General features: G+C 32.7%; 1 protein-coding gene across 2 annotated transcripts; it reads left to right on the plus strand.

The window, feature by feature from the left end:
- The first annotated feature begins 8,412 nt into the window (after nt 1-8,412).
- LOC128032070 (protein ABIL1-like) lies at nt 8,413-9,807 on the plus strand. Of its 2 annotated transcripts, XR_008188202.1 has the most exons (4): nt 8,417-8,882; nt 9,020-9,112; nt 9,236-9,320; nt 9,563-9,807. XR_008188202.1 is itself a non-coding variant. In XM_052620352.1 (3 exons), the coding sequence occupies exons 1-3, from the start codon at nt 8,947-8,949 to the stop codon at nt 9,624-9,626; spliced, it is 315 nt and encodes a 104-aa protein (XP_052476312.1). In that variant the 5' UTR covers nt 8,413-8,946; the 3' UTR covers nt 9,627-9,807. The 2 variants fall into 2 exon arrangements, 1 of the variants encoding a protein (XP_052476312.1); XM_052620352.1 differs by having other exon boundaries at nt 8,413-9,112.
- Nucleotides 9,808-19,511: the final 9,704 nt, after the last annotated feature.

A 19,511-nucleotide genomic window follows, 5' to 3' on the forward strand; every position in this document is an offset into this window, starting at 1 on the left:
AATAGATATTTTCATGTTGGATTTGTGATCCCAAAACCACTATTCTGATTTAACTGGAAGCAAGTTGTTATATTGTCGATATTAAGCTACCTTAAGGCTTAACAAACATTCATCAATACCATAACAATCATTTTAAAAAATACAACCATTGGATAAAACAACAAAGTGAACCAGATTAATCCACAAACATTAGTCAAAATTTAAACATCATCCAGAGCAATCTCCAGCCATATGAAGTTAGCTTATGGTTGGACTACACAAATCCAAGTTTGTTCATATAATCAACATCCCAAATAACAGTTTAGAACCAAAGAATGGAAACCAAATGCAGAGAAAGAAATCTGGGTTTGAAACACGAATTTCCTATTCGGCGCCTTGTTGTTTGGCTTAACTAATGCTCCTAGTAGCTCAATTTGCCCTCATTCCTATAATCAGATCTCTGTCGAAGCTTAGAAATTTGCATTCAATAGTACCTTCAGCTCTTATTAATGACAGACCTCAAGTATGGCCGCCAATTGTTTTTTCTCTTTTTTTTTATTTTTTGTCCTCATTTTCTTGCCCTTTCCTTTGTCTTTTATACTTAGGTCCTCCTCTAGGGTAGAAGCCGTCATCCAATGATTACTTTTCCTTAATTTTGAGGTGGATGTTTTCCATTACACGTGCATGTTAGGGGAACCAGCTGCTGAGTGCTCTCATTGCTGACTAGGTGGTTATCATTTTGTTCACCAGCATTGCCATGGCAACTTCTCATAATGCCTCGGCAAACCTCTATCCTTTGCAATCCTTATTCCTTAAACCTGCCATTCAGCCACATGAATATCTTCGTACAAGCAATTGAAAGTACAGATGCAATAACTAATCACCATCTCAAGCTCCTAAATGCAGTGCTCAATTGACAAAAAATTATCATGCAATTACCTAAATTGAAGCTAATTTTACTTAAGTACAAGCAATTAAGTAAGTTTAAAAGCACGAGTTATAACTCTTTTCAAGAGTTATCACACATCTTATACAATGACTCTCCCTCTAATTGCCAAAAGTTGGTGATTTCTATCCGCAACTTCATTGTTTTGCTCAATGCGAAATATTTGGCAAGGAATTGGTTACCTAGCTCGTCCCACGTCATGATTCAAACACCCATCAGTCGACCCGATCGCTGATTCTGAGTTACAGAATGCTATAGTCATTTCCAAAGAAAATACCATCAAAAACACTATAAGTTAATTAATTAAACATTCAAATATTCTATACATGTAGTCATTATATGCTAAACAAACTTTCTCGGGAATCAATCAAACTTACGATTGCTCAATTGCTAAATCAAACATGAAATAGAACCAAATTGTAAAATTTCCAAAGTTTTAGAATAGGTATCGATACCCTTGCTAGGTACTGATACCATTTTGAGCTTCGATGTCTTAGAAAAATCAATTTAAAACTAAATGTATCGATACCAGACTTAAAGTAACGCTACTTTCTTCAAGGTATTGATACTTTACCTCTATAGCGATACCAATTTAAGGTTCAATGTTTGAAAATTTTGATGAAAAATAATAAAGATCGATATCATTATTCAAGGTATCGATACCTTAGAACAAATATGTCAAAAATCTTCCATTTTGGTACTTATTTCATACCCAAACCAATCCAAAATCAAATGAAACTTAAAAACACTCTAAAAACCTACATAACACGATCCAAAACCATATCTTAAACATACATTTAAACAATTAGACATTTAATCATGTCATTTCTACCAATGAAACCACAAACTATTCAAGCTTGCTTATCCATTCAATTCCATCACTTAACCATACCATTTGACTTCTAAATTTGACACTCAAGTACTATATATATAGTTTAAAATATTGCAAACATACACACACTAGTATATAACCATTAACAATCCAAAATCAAGCATTATTCAAGGTTCAAATCCAACTAACATTCAAGGTAAACATATATATAATAACACCTAGGTACATGCCACATAATCGAGCTTTAAACGAGCAAAAGACTACCGAGTGATAGCAGGATAGTGTGAGCTTCAAGATGATTCGATTGGTACATTCTACAAACTGACAACATACAAGGAAAAGGGAGGTAACTGGTAAGCATTTTCAATGCTTAGTAAGCCCATATTAAAATTACCTTAACTTACATTGATATTACAACAATTTAAGCAATTGAAACACAATGGTACATAACATGACATTTCCTTCGCATCCTTATATATTCATGTATAATTCCATACAACAACCAATAGGTTAGTATATTAAGATAACAAAGTCATAGTAATCAATTCATATATGTGTATAACCATGTCATTATATATCATGCCATTCAAACTTGCTCATTTTGCAAACATGTCTACTGAATTCATATTCATTCTTTTCAACTTTTCATTTCCATTTAATTACCTTTTTCACCAAAGAACTATAGCAAATTGAACTCAAATACACAGGATAGATTTTCTCTCACAAGCTGACATATTTAGGATACTAACACTAGCTTCATACCAAGGTTGCTCACACGAGCTACTTCGATGCTACTAACACTATCTTCGGAGAATCCACAACATATGTTGGATTTCAAGCCATCATATTAATCCTTGATCAAACACCCTTTTTTATTCTTTTCGATTGAACCGTTTCCTTTTTTCGTTTAGACCCTAATGGCATGTCATTTGTATCCTAATTGTTTACTAAGTTCATACGTGCACTGTTACCTTTTCCATATCATTTCAATCTTTGAACATCATCATATACATATCATTCAATCATATAACAAATCACATCTATTCAATACATTGCATCTATTCATAATAATCATAATTTTTATACTTTATGATTTTGTCCTTTAGATGCCAACATTATCAAATTACCATTTTTGTAAAACGGGGTCGACTTGGATTTTAAAAAAAGAATACGGGAGTCGCCACCAATCTTTTTTTAATGAGATGTGATCGGGTCACCTCGAAAAGTAGTTGTTTTTAATAAACGATTTGATTTTATTAAAACAACAATTTTGGTCCACGAAATTCAGAAAAACGGGTTCGGGAGTCGGTTACGTGCGAGGAAGGATTAGCACCCTCGTAACGCCTAAAATTGGTACCTAGTTGATTAATTAATGTCTTAGCGCCGAAGATTGAAAACTTTAAAGAGATTTAAAATACGATCCTTTATTGAAATGTTGAATTTTTTTAAAAAGAGGGGCATATTTCACGTTAATCGAGAAAGAGAATTATATCCAGTAAGTTAAGACATAATGTCTTGAATTCCCGATGCGCGAATGAATGCCAAAATTTACTTATTTAAAATATTTAGCTATCTCGAATTTAAAAGGGATCATGCCCAGTAAGTTAGGACACGATCTTTTCTTAATTCTCGAGATCATTTAAAACTTGGGTTTGAAAACATTCGTGTATTTAGATTTATTGTGAAAATCAAAACCCAGTAAGTTAGGGTACGACCTTCTCGAATCTAAACATGAGATTTTACTTATTCGAAAATCATAATTTATGCCTTGAATAAAATCGCAAAATAGTAAAAATAAAACACGATGTTAATACTCGTAACAAAACAATATTGAAGTCGATAATGTAAGCATAAATAATACGAGCAATAGCAACGAAAATAAGATAAATAAATGGGACAAATTAATAGCATACAAAATAAATATATAAACAAATAAAGTTAAAGCATTCTTTTAAAATAATAACAAAAATGTAAATAAGTAAAGAAAATGAATAAAATATGAAAATATAAAATTATAAAAGGATGTATATATTTGTATATATATATGCATATAAAATTATAAAATAATATATATGTATGTATACATATATTTGTGAAAATAAAACATAAATATAGATATATGTAGATATGTATATAAGTTATAAAATATAAAATATATAAGTATGTATATATTTATACGTAAATTATTAAAATATGTACGTGTATAAAAATATATTATAGAAATGTATATATATATATAACAAAGTTTGAGATTAAAAAGATAAAAATGAATAAATAATAATAGTAATAATAATAATCAATAATAATAATACAAGATTAATGGTATAATATAATAGTAGTAATAATCAATTTAATAATAAAGTAGATGAAATAACTAAACACTACACCAAAACAGGCTTTTAGCGGCACTTTTAGTGGCATTTCGACAAAAAACGCCAGCAAAAAGTGAGCATTAGCGGCATTTTTTAAAAACGCCACTAAAAAAGGAGCATTAGCGGCGCTTTTAAGAAAAACGTCGCAAAAAACCAAAGCCCAACGGCGTCGTTTTCTTACCTTTCGGGTCTTTAGCGGCGTTTTCAAAAAAGCGCCGCTAATGCTCAAGGCTTTAGCGGCGTTTTTGAACAAACACCGCTAATGCTTGGGACTTTAACGGCGTTTTTGGGGAAGCGCCGCTAATGCTGGGGGCTTTAGCGGTGATTTTTGAAACGTGTCGCTAATGCTGTGGGCTTTAGCGCGTTTTTTGAAAAGCGCCGCTAATGATGTGGGCTTTAGCGGCATTTTTGGTAAAGCGCCGCTAATGTTGTGGCCTTTAGCGGCGTTTTTGGAGAAGCGTCGCTAATGTTGTGGCCTTTAGCGGCGTTTTTGGAGAAGCGCCGCTAATGCTTTGGCCTTTAGCGTCGTTTTTGGAAAAGCGCCGCTAATGCTGGGGTCTTTAGTGGCGCTTTTTTAAAAGCGCCGCTAAAAACATTTTATCTTAATTAGTTTATTTATATTAATTAGATAAAATCCAATTTATTTCTAATTGAAAATTTAAAATCTTCAAAAAAATAGTAACATGTAGAAATAATTTGAAATAAAATAAATGGAAAAATTAAAATACTATATTTAAAATAATTTTAAACTTTTTTGGGTACATGATTACTAATTATTTTTTAATTTATATATTAAATAATTTCTTATATAATCATAAAAGAGATAGTATTAATTTTAAAATATTGAATTAATTATCACTATAGTTTAGGGCTTTTGGTTTAGGGTATATGATTATTAATTTAAGATTTAATGCCGGTTTAGGAGTTATTATTTTAAGGTTAATGTTTAGGGGTTAGGGGTTAGGGATCAGACGTTAAGTTTTAAGAGTTAGGGATTTAGGGTTTAGGGATTCAGGGGTCAAGTTAGGGTTTTGGGTTTAGATTAATTAGTTTTTTAATTTATATTTTAAATATGTTATTATATAATTGTAAAAGAGATAAGAATAAATTTGTTTAGGGTTTTTGGTTTAGGGTATATGATAAATTTAAGATTTAAGACCGGTTTAGGAGTTACTATTTTAAAGTTTATGGGGTATGGATTTAAGGATTATGGTTTAAGGGTTGGGATTTAAATGTTTGGGGTTTGGGGTTTGACGTTAGGGGTTAAGAATATGATTTAAGTTTTAAGGATTCAGGGGTTGAGTTAGGGTTTTAGGTTTAGATTAATTAGTTTTTTAATTTATATTTTAAATATTTTCTTATATAATTATAAAAGAGATAGTAATAAATTTGTTTAGGGTTTTTGGTTTAGGGTATATGATTAATTTAATATTTAAGGCCAATTTAGGAGTTACTATTTTAAGGTTTATGGAGTATGAATTTAAGGATTAGAGATTAGAGATTATGGTTTAAGGGTTGGGATTTAAGGTTTAAGGGTTAGGGGTTAGACGTTAGGGGTTAAGAATATGATTTAGGGTTTAAGAATTTAGGGTCAAGTTAGGGTTTTAGGTTTAGATTAATTAGTTTTTTAAATTTATATGTATTGAATGGTTAATTTAGGATTTAAGGTTAATTAAGGGTTTAGTACTTGAGATTTGTTAAATGATAAAATTTTATACAATTAATTAATGCTTTTATATTAAAAAAATTAATCTAAACCATTTGATATATTTAAATATTAGTTTAAATAGAATTAATAAATAAGTTAAAAAAGTAATAGATTGATATATGAATATTTAGGTATAATTATTTATTTTGGATATATAGGACTACATTATAAGAAATAAAAAACATTAGCGGCGTTTGGGTAAAAACGCCGCAACTATTTTCAAAACGGCGTCGTATCCATTTAGAAATTTAATTTAATTTGTGGCGTTTTTTGGGAAAACGCCGTAAATATGTATTATAATTTATCAAAACGGCCCCGTTTCACTAGAGGAGTGTAATCTATTAGTGGTGTTTATGCTAAAAACGCCGCAATGATGTATTAATGTTTTTCAAAACGTCACCGTTTCACTTCAGGACTTTAAATTTTAGTGGCGTTTTTGCGGAAAATGCCAGGACTATGGATTAAAGTTTCTTAAAACGGTGCTGTTTCAGAATTTAATTTTGGCAATTATGGAAGCAATAGCGGCGTTTTTTTCGTAAAGCGCCGCAAATCTGTATAATTTCTCTAAAACGGTGCCATTTCTTTACACATTGTTAAACATCAGTTTAAGTCTATCGATTTAGTATCTGAGAAAGAAGGGAAAGAAAAAAACACAGAGTAAGGTAGAGCAGAGAATCGAAAGGAAAAGAAAAAAATACAAAGAAAAAAAATTAGAGGAGAACTCAAAAATCAAAAGAAACAAAGCAAGAGTTGAATCGATCTACACTCTGTTATCAAAGCTGCAAAATTTTTGTTTTAAAGGTAACCCTTTTTCCCTCAATAATCGATCTACATTTAGGGTTTTCTTTCAGTCAAATTTGGGATTTTTTTTATCGATGGTTAATCTTCTTTTCTTTCTTTTTGCTTAAATGTTTTAAGGTCGATAATTTTGTAGAAAAAGTTATGCATGTTAGGGTTTGTACTCCATTTGTGGGGATTCTAGTTCACGGTTTATTAGTTTAATTCACGATTTAACTTCTAAAGTATACCTGTTTTCTTATTTTGGTATCTAATATTTTTTTGTCAAAATTTGTTATTAAAGTATACTCAAATTTCCAATTTGGTTTCCCTTATTTTTATTCGTTTGAATGTCTTTGACCATTCCTCTAGCTAATCTGTAGCAGAAAATATCATAATTTCATGTTTATTTGTTACTATTTCTTAGCATATGTTGCAAAAAGTTAATATTGTTAGTGGCTTTTTTAAGTGCAGGACACAAAAGGAAAATCTAGCTAAATTGAATCTCAAAATAATAATAAAGTTATTATTATGTTTATTCAAACCCAAATTTCTATGTATTCAACTCAACAAGTATTAGAATGCTGCTACAGATTAAACTATTTTTTCATGAATTCTACAGAATATGTAAAATAAAATAGTGATGCAATATGAATGTAAAATAAAATAGTGATGCAATAAAGAATCCTGTTTGTATTATATATATGAGAATTGTTATTAGAATTTAATTGCACGAGCTGAACCTTTTCCGGTTGCCTTCCCCGACATAAATTGCAATATGGCCTTTAGGAACATTTGATTAGCAGTTACGTTCTGAATTATGCTTTGGTTCTGAATTATGGATCTACTTTTGATATTGTTTTCCTATGCTTGCTTTATGTACTTTTGGATAAGAAAGCTGGGTCTTTGGCCGCGTTGTTGTGCTTAGCTTGTTGGGTTGGATAACTCAAATTTATCAATCATATCATAACTTATATATAAACTTACATAATACATAACTTACATAATAACTTACATAACTTATATAGAAACTTATATATAAACTTGCATAACTTACATAATAACTTACATAATATATAGCCTACATAAATTGCATAACTCACATAATACACAACTTACGTAACTTAAATAACTTACATAATACATAACTTACATTAATATTATACATAACTTACATAACTTAATTAATTAATATTATACATAACTTACAACTTACATAACTTAATACATTATACACAACTTGCTAAACTATTATTTTGTCCTTTTATACGGTTTTAATCTGTTATGTTATGCATTTGTCGTTGCCTATATGAAATTGCTGTGTTTAATTGAGAAACTTCTGGCGGCATACTTGTATTTATTCTCCTGGTAGTATTTGCCTGACTGTGCCTTTAGCTTTGTAAATATGAACTTCCTTTTTGACATTGTTTAATTACTTCATGGTTTGGGTTGAATATATATTTTGCAGCAGCAAGTGTAGGTTCACGTAATGCTGTTATGTGGTGACTGATTGAGAATTAGATAATCGATGGAACACTATTAGATGTTAGAATGGTATCTTATTCTTTTCTGGCCTAGTCAAAATATGTTTAATGTTTACTATATTATTATTTTAATATTATATTATATTTAATAATACTTTTATTATTTAATACATTAGCAATAGTTTTCATTATCAAAATATAACTTTCTTTTGAAATATTAAAAATAAAATCTATGAACAATAGTAAAATATAGAGTCAAAAAGCTTAAAATTGGCATATAAGATTTAGTTTTTATTTATTTTACTATTAAAAATTATTATATTTATGAATTATGAACCTTTTGATTTTACTTACTGTTAAATTCTAAATTACAAGATAATTCATAGTTAACAACTCAAAAGATAAGTAATGCGCATCCAATATTATTATAGCATTTGTATTTTTTATATTATATATTCTAGCTTATCCAAAATATAAAAATAATGTTTACTATAATATATTTATTTATTTATCTTATTATTTTTTTAAGACCTATACTCGTGTTTTCATTTTGTCATGGCAACTTGTTTTTCATGTTCATGCAAGCAGTACCATAATGCTCTTTGTACTTCTCTGGTTTAATAAGCTAGTACAAGAAATTTATTGAATGGAGAGCCTTAGCTAATTTAGGCTTTTTAATTTCAAAAACTTTTTACATGCCAAACATACACGGATAAAGAAGGTATCAGGCAGCAGCAGTTGTTGGCATTTATCTCAAGACATCACAAGCACTACATTTTACCGAGTAAGAGTAGTTGATAGAGGCCTTCTTTTTTTCCTGGAAACTAATTAGTTGGTTGAAGTTTTGTATGTTTTCTCATTTCCATTTCCTTTTTGTCCTGTTTCTTTGCCTCTCTTCTATTGCAATTTTTTCTAAGCCAGATTTTGTTAGCAAGAAGGTACATTTTAGTCCCCAGTTACAGACAGATCCTAGGCAAAATTATCTCCATGCTAAATCTTGTCTTCAGCCTTCAGGTATAGTGTTTCTTAGCGAGTAGGAACTCTTCTATGTTAGTTGTTTTCTACATTGTTGTGATATAATTTCTTAAAGGAAGAAGGTAAACATCATGGTACTGATTAAATGTTTTTCAAGTATAGATACTCCTGCATCAAATACTCTTTCTTGGCACTTATCCTCAGAAACCAAGTCTACTTTGAAAGGGACTTCACAAACTTTAGCAAGGTTAGTTTGGCTTAAAAATTCTATGTTGAATGGATATTTTCCTTTGAGTGTAACTCTTCTAATGTTCAGCTGAGAGAAAGAAGTTATTAACATTGCTTTTACAAATCACTTCTGGACTGTTGTGTGATCACATGTTTTGATGATTGATGTTAATATATATATATGGTTTTGCTCTATGAAAATCCTTTTGATTTCACATGTTGCCATGCTAAACTAGTAGCACTCTTATCTTAATTTTGCAGTCACTACTCAGAGGTAGGTTCTTGCATGAAAGACCTGTTGAAGAGGAGAGACCACCTTCAGTAGCAGTGAGTGAATTAAATCAATTAAGTCACTACTCAGAAGTAAAATATCCATTAGCTTGTTCTTTATCAGAATGTGTTATATTTCCTCAACAATGTCTAATTTCAGTTTATAGAAGCAATAAACTCATGTAGTAAACAGTGGATGTAGTAAACCCATTTCAGTCTATAAATTTTCAAGTTTATTACTGTACATTTTGAACTTGTGCATTTTTTTTTTGCAATCAATTAGTTGCACTATTTGAACTAGTAATTTTGCTATTTAAATATTAACATGATTTTTCAATATTTGACTAAAAAAATTAATTTATTATATGATTAAATATTATCTTTTTGACTAAAAGTATATATTTAATACTAATTAATTTTTTATATTAATAATGTTTTATTTTAATATTTAATATTTTTAATTTTTTTAAAACTTAGTGGCGTTATTTTATAAACGCCGCCAAAGAACGGTACTTTTAGCGGCGTTTGTAATCAAAGCGTCGCTAAAGGTCTTGAGCTATAGCGGTGTTTGTGAAAAAAGTGCCGCTAAAAGCCATGATCTATAGCAGCGTTTGTGGGAAAAACGTCGCTAAAGGTCTTGAGCTATAGCGGCGTTTGTGGGAAAAGCGACGCTAAAGGTCTTGATCTATAGCGGTGTTTGTGGGAAAAGCGCCGCTAAAGGTCCTGACCTATAGCGGCGTTTATTTCAAAAAAATGCCGCTAAAGTTAGTGACGCTGTCATTAGTGGCATTTTTGGTGGCGCTTCTCAAAGCGCCGCAAATATTTTTAGCGGCACTATAAGACGCCGCTAAAGGCCTAAAAAAGCTCCGCTAAAAGCCTGTTTTGGTGTAGTGAAAGGAGGATTAAATTTAAAAAAAAAACAAATCCTAGGGGCGAAATCAAAAAGTGAAAAACAAAGAAATAGATTAAATCGTGACGCGCATGAAAGGAGGGGGACCAAAAAGGTAATTTACCAAATCCCCCCAAACGCGGCGCTGAAATGGACTAGAATGGAACAAAAATAAAATTATGCAGCTAGATAAAAATAAAAGAAAAGAAAGAAAAAAAAGGCCAAATTGCAACACCTTGCAAAATCGGAGGGACTGCGTGCACAAATACCCTTTTTTAAGAAACACGCGGATCCTCCCCCCAGGGTCGGGTCACCGCGCGGGTCAGGGACAAAACGGTGTCGTTTTGGCACCTGAACCCTAGTTTCAAAATAGCGCAGTTTTATGGGGCTATTTAAGCCCAAAAATTTTTAAAATTCTCATTTCAGCCGTCTTCCCTAAAAAAATAAAAAAACCTCCCATTTTCTCTCAAACATCCGGCCTTTAGGTCACCATAGCGCCACCGTGGACGGTGGCCAGCATTGCACAAGAGGGCGTTTCAGCCCCTCAGTTTAAGACCCGATCGAAGGCTAGATTTGTTTGGCCCAAAGGCCGAGAGAAAGGACTCCCAAACTCAACCTTTAGGGCCAATTTCGGTGATGAGCAAACTCCCGACGGTGCAATCGAACGGCGTTTCAGGTAAAATCTTCCCTACCTCCTTTTCTAGTTGTTTTTGTTTATAAAAATAAGGAAGAAAAAACAGAAAAACAGAAAAATAAAAACGAAAATAGATCTTAAACTGAAAAAAAACAAAAAATCACCTTAAATGCTCTTTGCTTTTTTATTTTCTGGGAATATTCGTAAAAAAAAATAGAAACTCCCACCCCTTTTGATGAATACATTCGGCTTTTTATAACCTAAATTACATGTTATTTTTGCTATTTTCTTGCATCTCTGTTGTTTCCGTGTCTTGCAGGTGACGGCGCAAGTGGGGGACGGCGACGTGACTGTGGCGGTGGAAGACGCGCGACAGTGGCGGCTGGCATGTCAAGGGTCAGAAGACCCTAGGTGTGGCGCACCTAGAGTTAGGGTGGTTGCTTTGTTTTTTTTGAAAATGGGCTAGGGTATTTTAGGTATTGGGTTGTATTTGGGTTTTGGGTATTGGCTATTGGGTTGGGCTTGGGTTAGTAATTGTTTAGGTTTGTTGTTTGGGTTGTGGTGTATTGGGTTTTGGGGGCCCTGGGTAAATTTGGGCTTGTACAACATCCATTCAATACATTGCATCTATTCATAATAATCATAATTTTTATACTTTATGATTTAGTCCTTTAGATGCCAACATTATCAAATAACAATTAACCTAAGCTAATATTATAATATAATTCAAACATAATACAAATAACATAATAAGTTCTGTATGAACTTGGCTCGGTAAAAGAACAAACAAAACATCGAAGACTAACCTGCGATTTTGTCTTTTCCTCGATTGTTCTCTGATTGATTCAATTCCTGATCTATATGATAATTCATTTCAATTTATCAATTCCAATTACCTTATAACATCCCGTTATATTCATATGAAATTTCAATTTCACTTTTCGAATGTTTCCTAAATTTTTGCGTTTTATTCAATTTAGTTCTTAAAATCGGAATACCATAACTTTCAAATTTAAGCCGCAATTTCGAAACCGATCTCAATTTCATCCTTCTACAGCTTTGTATTACCAATATTTAAATAAATTCAACATAAATTTTGAAATTTATACACTTTAGTCTTTATGTTCAAAAATTAGCTATTTACAAACTAGTCCTTTTTTATTTCAAAACTTAAAATCTAACAAAATAACACCAATTTAATCAAGAATACAATAATAGCAACTTTTGAAAACTTTAACAGTTTTACAAATTGGTACACTAGCTAGCTAAACCAAGCTCCCGGGACCTCAAAAACATGAAAATTACAATGAACGGACTTAAATCACCTATTTAATTTTTGGCCGAAAGTTAAAATGCTCCAAAACCTAATTCCTTATTTTTGTTTCATGAAGATGAGAAATATGACAAATGTTTTTTTTCTTCTTATTTTATTATCTATACTAAGATTAATATATAATTTATTATAATTAACTTAATTAACTAACACTAATCACACTTAACTAATTTTGGTGGATAATAGTTGTCCACCACCACCGTTTGACATAATAAGAAAGGTCAAATTCCTCAATTGGCCCTTCAATTAATTAGAAATTCATAGCGATTAACTTTTACCAGTTTTACAATTTAGTCTTTGTACCATAGGTTAATTATTTGATTAACAAAATTAATAGACCAAACTTTAACTAAACTTTATACAAACATCGTAAATATTAAATAATAATATTTACAGAATCAATAATTGAAATTGGTGTTCTGAAACCACCATTTTCAACACCATTAAAAACGGGCTATTATAATGATGGAGTCCATCAGTTGCGAATCCAACCATATGAAAGCGTCATCACATAAAGAGAAAGGGAATAATCGAAGACGTATAACATCATCGGATACCCCATTATACTTCAAATTATCACAAAGGGTTAGAAAATGCTTAAGATGTTGTTGGGGTCCTCGTTCATAGAGCCTCAGAATTGGAGGTTGCGTTGTATCATTTGAATCATAACCAACATGATCTCGAAATTGTTGGCATTGATTGCGGGTGGGTTGATACTACCTCGCACCACATCGACATTTTGTATGGAGTACTTTCTTAGTGTACAGTTCGTCATTCGTCTCAATTGGATAGGAGGTTCGAGTTCCTCTACGTTTGGAAGGCCTAAGGGTGGATCACCAAATCGAGGATCATCGATTGGGGGATCAACAATAAATGGTTCTATCAGTGGGTGTTCCTTCCTCGTATTACATTGGTTACTATCCTTTCCAGCTTGGGCTCAAATGAGATTAACTCGTTACTCTGAGTTATACACTATGAGTTGCAACCACAAGAAACACTAATAAATACAAGAATAAATCAAAAAAACACATAAACAAATACAAACAAGTAAACCATCGTATATATAAACTTAGTTTTCACCAATTATCTTCCTAGAAAAGCATGCAACAATCATAAAAATCAACTTATCACACACACATTTCCCCGACAACTGCATCAACAAATTGACCGTGGCACACGTATGAACACCGAGCAGAGAATCAATACAAAATTATGAACACATTCATCATCTCAACAACCCATCACACATACATCTCCCCGGCAATCGTGTCAACAACTTGATTATGGCACGACGTATGAACACCATCAGAGAATCTACATAAAATTATCAGAAATTAAAGCGACTTGACTGTAAGTTTGACTAGCCAATTGTAATATTTTTATGTTACAACAAAACACGGAGTATTTCAAGGATTGATCCCAAATGAGATCGGGCGATAAAGGATCTAGATTACTCAAAATCCTAATTGGTTCAATTTTACCTTTCGGTCACCATTTTACCCAATTAGACTATTTAGCCTATTTCCCTCTCAACCTCACTAAACTAAATCGAAAAAATCAAATTGGTTTACAATAGGCTCCCCTCTCGGTCTCACCTATATAAATTTTCACCTAGAGGCATCAATTATAGGTTTTGAATTATATTCAATTTATTCCATTTTTTGTGATATAGTCCCTGACCCAAAAACTAACCATGCAACATTTCAATTTCTAATGCCCCTAGTCTATTCCGATCGTCGAACCCAAGCTATGAGATTCTGCCATTGTTACTGGAGTAAACCACTTACAATTTATAGCAATTAATTCATATAAACACCAATTCATGTCATGATTCCATGTATAATATGAAATACAATAAAAAAAACGAGTCTCAAATGAGCTTACAGAAGCTCTTATATTGACCTAAGCACAAATAAAGACCAATTTGAAAAAAATTCAACGTTTGGACATAGCCTACTTCAATTACCGATACTCTAACAGCTCGTTTTTAGTGAAATCGAAACAATAGTTTTGGGAACACAAATATAATGTTTTAATAACTATTTTATTATTATTATCATGTCTACACCATGTTATTATTACTGTATAAAAATTTTGTTAAGAAATTTTACTGTTTGCATGCTTAATTTGATAAAAAGGACTAAATCGCATAAAGTTCAAAAGTAGTGTTCTAGTAGCTAAAGGTGTTAAATAGCTATAGAACCTTAAATTATGAGTCCTTATGTATTAATTAAACCATTGGTGACTTTAGTGGATGTACATGGCTTGGTAAAAATGAAATTTTAAATGTTTTTAAAGGTTAAAATTAAATAAAACAAATATTTTCTTCATGCATTCATCTTCTCCACCGATTCTTCAAGGAAAGAACACCATTTTTAGGGCTTTTTATATTTTGGTATAACAAGTGCAAGCATGTAAGTGATTTTCGTCCCGTTTTTTAATAATTTCTATGTTTTCGAGATCATTGTAGCTTAATTTAGCTATCGTGGGGACTAATTTGTAAAATTGTTAAAAGATTAGAGTTTTTACATGAATGAATATAGGTTTCCTTTGATGTTTGATGGAAGAAAATGAATAGTCATTGTTAGATAAATAACTTTTGTTAAGTGATTTTGATGAAATTGTCAATTAGAGATTAAATTGAAAAATAAAAATTATGCATGGTGAAATTGTGAAATAAATGAAATGTAGGGCTTAATAAGGACCTATATGAAATTTTACTATGGAGGGTTAAGGGTGAATTGCATGAATTTTCATTTTATGAGCTAGGGACTAAATTGTAATTAAATAAAAATTATAGGGGCAAAAATGTAATTTTTCTAAAATATGAGTTTGTATTGAACTGAATAGAATAATTATTGAATTGACCTGAATTTATTCAATTAGATAAAGACAAACCTCATACAGCTTTAGCTCGGGGCAAAGATAAAGTTTCAGAATAATCGCCTTCGTATCTACGTTTAATCATCGAGGTAAGTTCGTGTAATTAAATTGTACTTATTATAATTTAATTGAATTGTATGTGTATTATGAACTGCTATATATATAATTTGTCGCATACCCAATGATGTTACGTCGCTTACAAGCCCTGTTTGAACCTTAGGAATTCGTAGGATACAAATGACATGTCATTAAGGTTTACATGATTCAGGTGCTGGTCTTGATGGTCCTACTGATGGCTGAGGTCTGATATGTGTTGCAGATGCTCCACAGCTCGTATGAGCAGCATCGTGTAGCTACGTTCTGACCCATAGCTCATGTGAGCAGACCCATTTTTGTAACTCGTGCGAGTATACATGTACAGGAATTGACGGATTACAATTATTTGAGTTAGCACACTATGTGTGAGCTATTCCAAGTATCCAATGGTATTCTAATGCTTCAACGGGCATTACTCGGAAAGGAAATGGTAAGAGAATGACATGAACTAAAACAAGTGCATATATGAACTTCTTTGATATGGGATACATGGAAAAATGTAAGTTGAGATGAATGATATATTCATATGTCACATGAATAAATGTTGTGATCATCCATTATAAATTGCCTAAGCCTTATGCTTATATTACTAACATGTTTGGTCTGAATGCTTAGGCTTTGTCCAAGCTTTGGTTAGATTATGCCATGTTAAATTTACTTATTTTGTGATGAAATGGTAAGTTGATTTTTACATTATATGAACTTACTAAGCATTTATGCTTACTCAGTATTACTTTTCATGTTTTATAGTAAATCAGAAAGCTCGCTCGGGTTGGAAGCTTAACGTAGTTATATCACACTATCCATCGGCTAAATTGGTAGATTTTGGTGTTTCTATGTTTTGGTTATAATGGCATGTATAGGTGTTTTGGTTGATGTTGTAGCCATTATATTTTGGCTTGTAGAATTTGGTATTTTGAATGATGAAATGGTGTTAAGTTGGCATGTATATATCTGGCCTAGTAATGGTTGTTATTTTCGTGTTTATGGTAACTAAATGATAGAAGTTAAAATGGTAGTTAAAAATGTATGTTATAAATGATCTTTTGATATATTTGAATGTACTGATTTGGTATATTGGTTATAGAAGACATATATGACTAATGGTGCCAGATGTTAAATGGCATATTTGGTACTTTTGGTGGGAACTTGGAAGGAAAATAAAGTGGTAAGTTTTGGCATAAACTTAGTTATAAGTTAGTTGAACTTTTGGTCAAATTATGCATATGGTTATATATGTTTAAGTGTTGTGATTGAGGTGCCTTTTGGACATATTGGTTGTATGCTTATGTACCTTATTTGGATAGCTTAGTTATGCATGTTTTAAGTGCAATTTGAAGGCTTGTTTATATGTGGAAAATTGATTGTAGGTATGTGTATTAATGGGTGAGAAAAATGGCTTGGAAATGGCATATTTTTCGTCCACACGAGCGTGTGTCTCAGTCATGTGTCACACATGAGTGTGTGTCTCAGTCGTGTGTGACAAATGGCCGTGTGTCCCCTGTAGCTTATAAAGGTTTGCAAGTCAGGCAGTTACATTGCCTAGCACACGACCTGGCACACGGGCATGTGAGGCTATTCCGAAGGGTACACAACCTAGCACACTAGCATGTGGTTTCGCCGTGTGACCCAAGTCAGAGAGTTACACAGGTACGGACACAGGTTGGGACACGAGCACGAACACAGGCTAGGACACGGCCATGTGTCCCTACTTCGAATGTCGACACTGTCTGAGACACAGGTGTGTCTCTCAGCCTGGCCACCAGGCAATTTGAAAATTTTCACTTTTTTTCGAAAAATTCTATATGTTTTCGATTGAGTCCTGACTGGTTTCTAATGTGTTTTTAGGGCCTCGAGGGCTCATATAAGGGACAATACGTATGTTATTGATTGAATTTTCTATGATTGATGATGTGATATTAAATGTTTAAAACTTTTGATAGTTTTGAACCGTAAACTCCAGTAATACTCCGTAACCCTATTCTAGCGATGGATACGGGTTAGTGGTGTTACATTTATTGGTATCAAAGATACAGTTTAGTGTGATAACTCCTGACCCATTTTGAAACATGTTTTCTTATCACAATGACATCCAACCAAGCTGACTCCAATGAAGTTGAGAGTAACGCTAAAGCCTCTGTACACGAAGTAGCGTCGAGCGGTACAACGCCCATATCTAAGGGTTGGGGAGGAGAGGAAGCCTTCTTCAAGATGATGAGTGAATAGTTTACTAAGTTTGTACGTACGAACCCGGCTGCTTAACAACCTCCACCCCCTCTTTTCCCCAATTGGTCCCTATTATTCCTCAAGGTTTGGAACCTTCACAAGTTAACAAGTCACCTGTTGATAAGATTCATAAGTACGGGGTTGAAAATGATCCTGTGAGATCAGAATTATGGTTAGAAAACATAATCAGGGTTTTCAACGAACTATCTTGTTCACCGGTCGAATGTGTTAAGTGTGTAGTATCTTTGTTGAAAGACTCAGCTTATCAATGGTGGAACACGTTGATTTCAGTCATGCTAAGAGAGCGTATAAGCTGGGAATTCTTCCAAACCGAGTTCAGAAAGAAATACATAAGTTAAAGATTTCTTGATCAGAAACATAAGGAATTTCTTGAGCTCAAACAAGGCCGTATGTCTGTATCAGAATATGAATGAGAGTTTGTCAGACTGAGTAAATATGCCCAGGAATGCATTCCAACCGAGACTGCCATGTGTAAAAGATTCGAGGAAGGGTTAAATAAAGATATAAAGCTTCTAGTCAGGATTCTTGAGCTGAAAGAATTTGTTCTCTTAGTTGATCGGGCACATAAAGCCAAGGAGCTTAGGAAAGAGAAAAGAAAAGTCGATTTTGAAGCTAGAGACTGGAGAAAGAAATCGACTGAAAAGTCATATCAGTCATCGTCAAAGAGACCAAAAGAAAATCACAATCGTTCCACAACCTTGGTGGGGTATTCCATGTCTATAGCGAGTATGGATAGTGTCAGAGATAACAGGCCCGAATGCAAGCACTGTAAAAGACCATATTTCATCGAATGTAGTTTGAAGAATGGAGCATGTTTCAGGTGTGCTTCCTTCGAACATTATCTTAGAGATTGCCTAGAGAAGTCTGAGAAAGAAATAGTTTAGACTGTGAGGCCGAGCAACACTGCTGCGAGAGGTAGACCACCCTGTAATCCTGGAAATGTGAGTAGTAGCCGTGGTGGAACAAAAAACTTTGTTGTAAGATCCGAAGCACGAGGGCTTATGCTATTCGAGCATGAGAGGAAGCTTCTACGACAAATGTTATTACTGGTACTTTCTCTATCTTTGATATCGATGTTACTGCTTTGATTGATCTGGGATCAACCCATTCCTAAATATGCATGATTTAGTATTAAGTAAGAATTTTCCTGTTGAGTCCATTGAATTTGTGGTTAAAGTGTTGAACCCCCTAGGTAAGTATGTGTTAGTTGATAAGGTTTACCAGAACTGTCCTTTGATGACTCGGGGTTTATAGTTTTCTGGTTGATTTGATGATATTGGCATTTGATGAGTTTGATGTGATTTTGGGTATGGATTGGCTGACTCTGCACGATACTATTGTGAATTGTAGATGAAAGCTTATTGTATTGAAATGTCAGATTACTGAGACACTTTGGATTGAATCAGATTGTTTGAGTGGGTTGCCTATTATTATTTCGACTATGTCAGCGTAAAGATATCCGAGAAAAGGTTGTGACACTTACCTTGCATATGTACTAGATTCTAAAGTGTCTGAATTGAAACTTGAATCAGTGCTAGTGGTATGTGAGTATCCTGATATGTTTCCAAAGGAATTACCCGAATTACTGTCGATCAGAGAGGTTGATTTTGCTATTGAATTAGTACCAGGAACATCACTATTATCGATAGCAGCTTACAAAATGGCTCCTACTGGGTTGAAAGAGTTGAAAGCATAGTTGCAAGAATTGATAGATAGGGGTTTTGCTCGACCCAGTTTTTCACCTTTGGGTGCACCTATTCTAATCGTTAAGAAAAAGGACAAATCAATGAGATTGTGTATTGACTACCGCTAGCTCAAAAATGTTATGATCAAGAATAAATATCCATTGCCATGAATT

This window comes from Gossypium raimondii, chromosome 8 (genome assembly GCF_025698545.1).
Source record: "Gossypium raimondii isolate GPD5lz chromosome 8, ASM2569854v1, whole genome shotgun sequence".
Lineage (NCBI taxonomy): Eukaryota > Viridiplantae > Streptophyta > Magnoliopsida > Malvales > Malvaceae > Gossypium > Gossypium raimondii.

What these genes read in the sequence shown, in the direction of transcription:
- LOC128032070 (XM_052620352.1), top strand. Translation starts at nt 8,947, where the DNA reads ATGTTTTCTCATTTCCATTTCCTTTTTGTCCTGTTTCTTTGCCTCTCT. An exon ending in ATCTTGTCTTCAGCCTTCAG is followed by an intron (nt 9,113 to 9,235) that starts GTATAGTGTTTC and finishes TTTCAAGTATAG; the next exon opens with ATACTCCTGCATCAAATACT. An exon ending in ACTTCACAAACTTTAGCAAG is followed by an intron (nt 9,321 to 9,562) that starts GTTAGTTTGGCT and finishes TTAATTTTGCAG; the next exon opens with TCACTACTCAGAGGTAGGTT.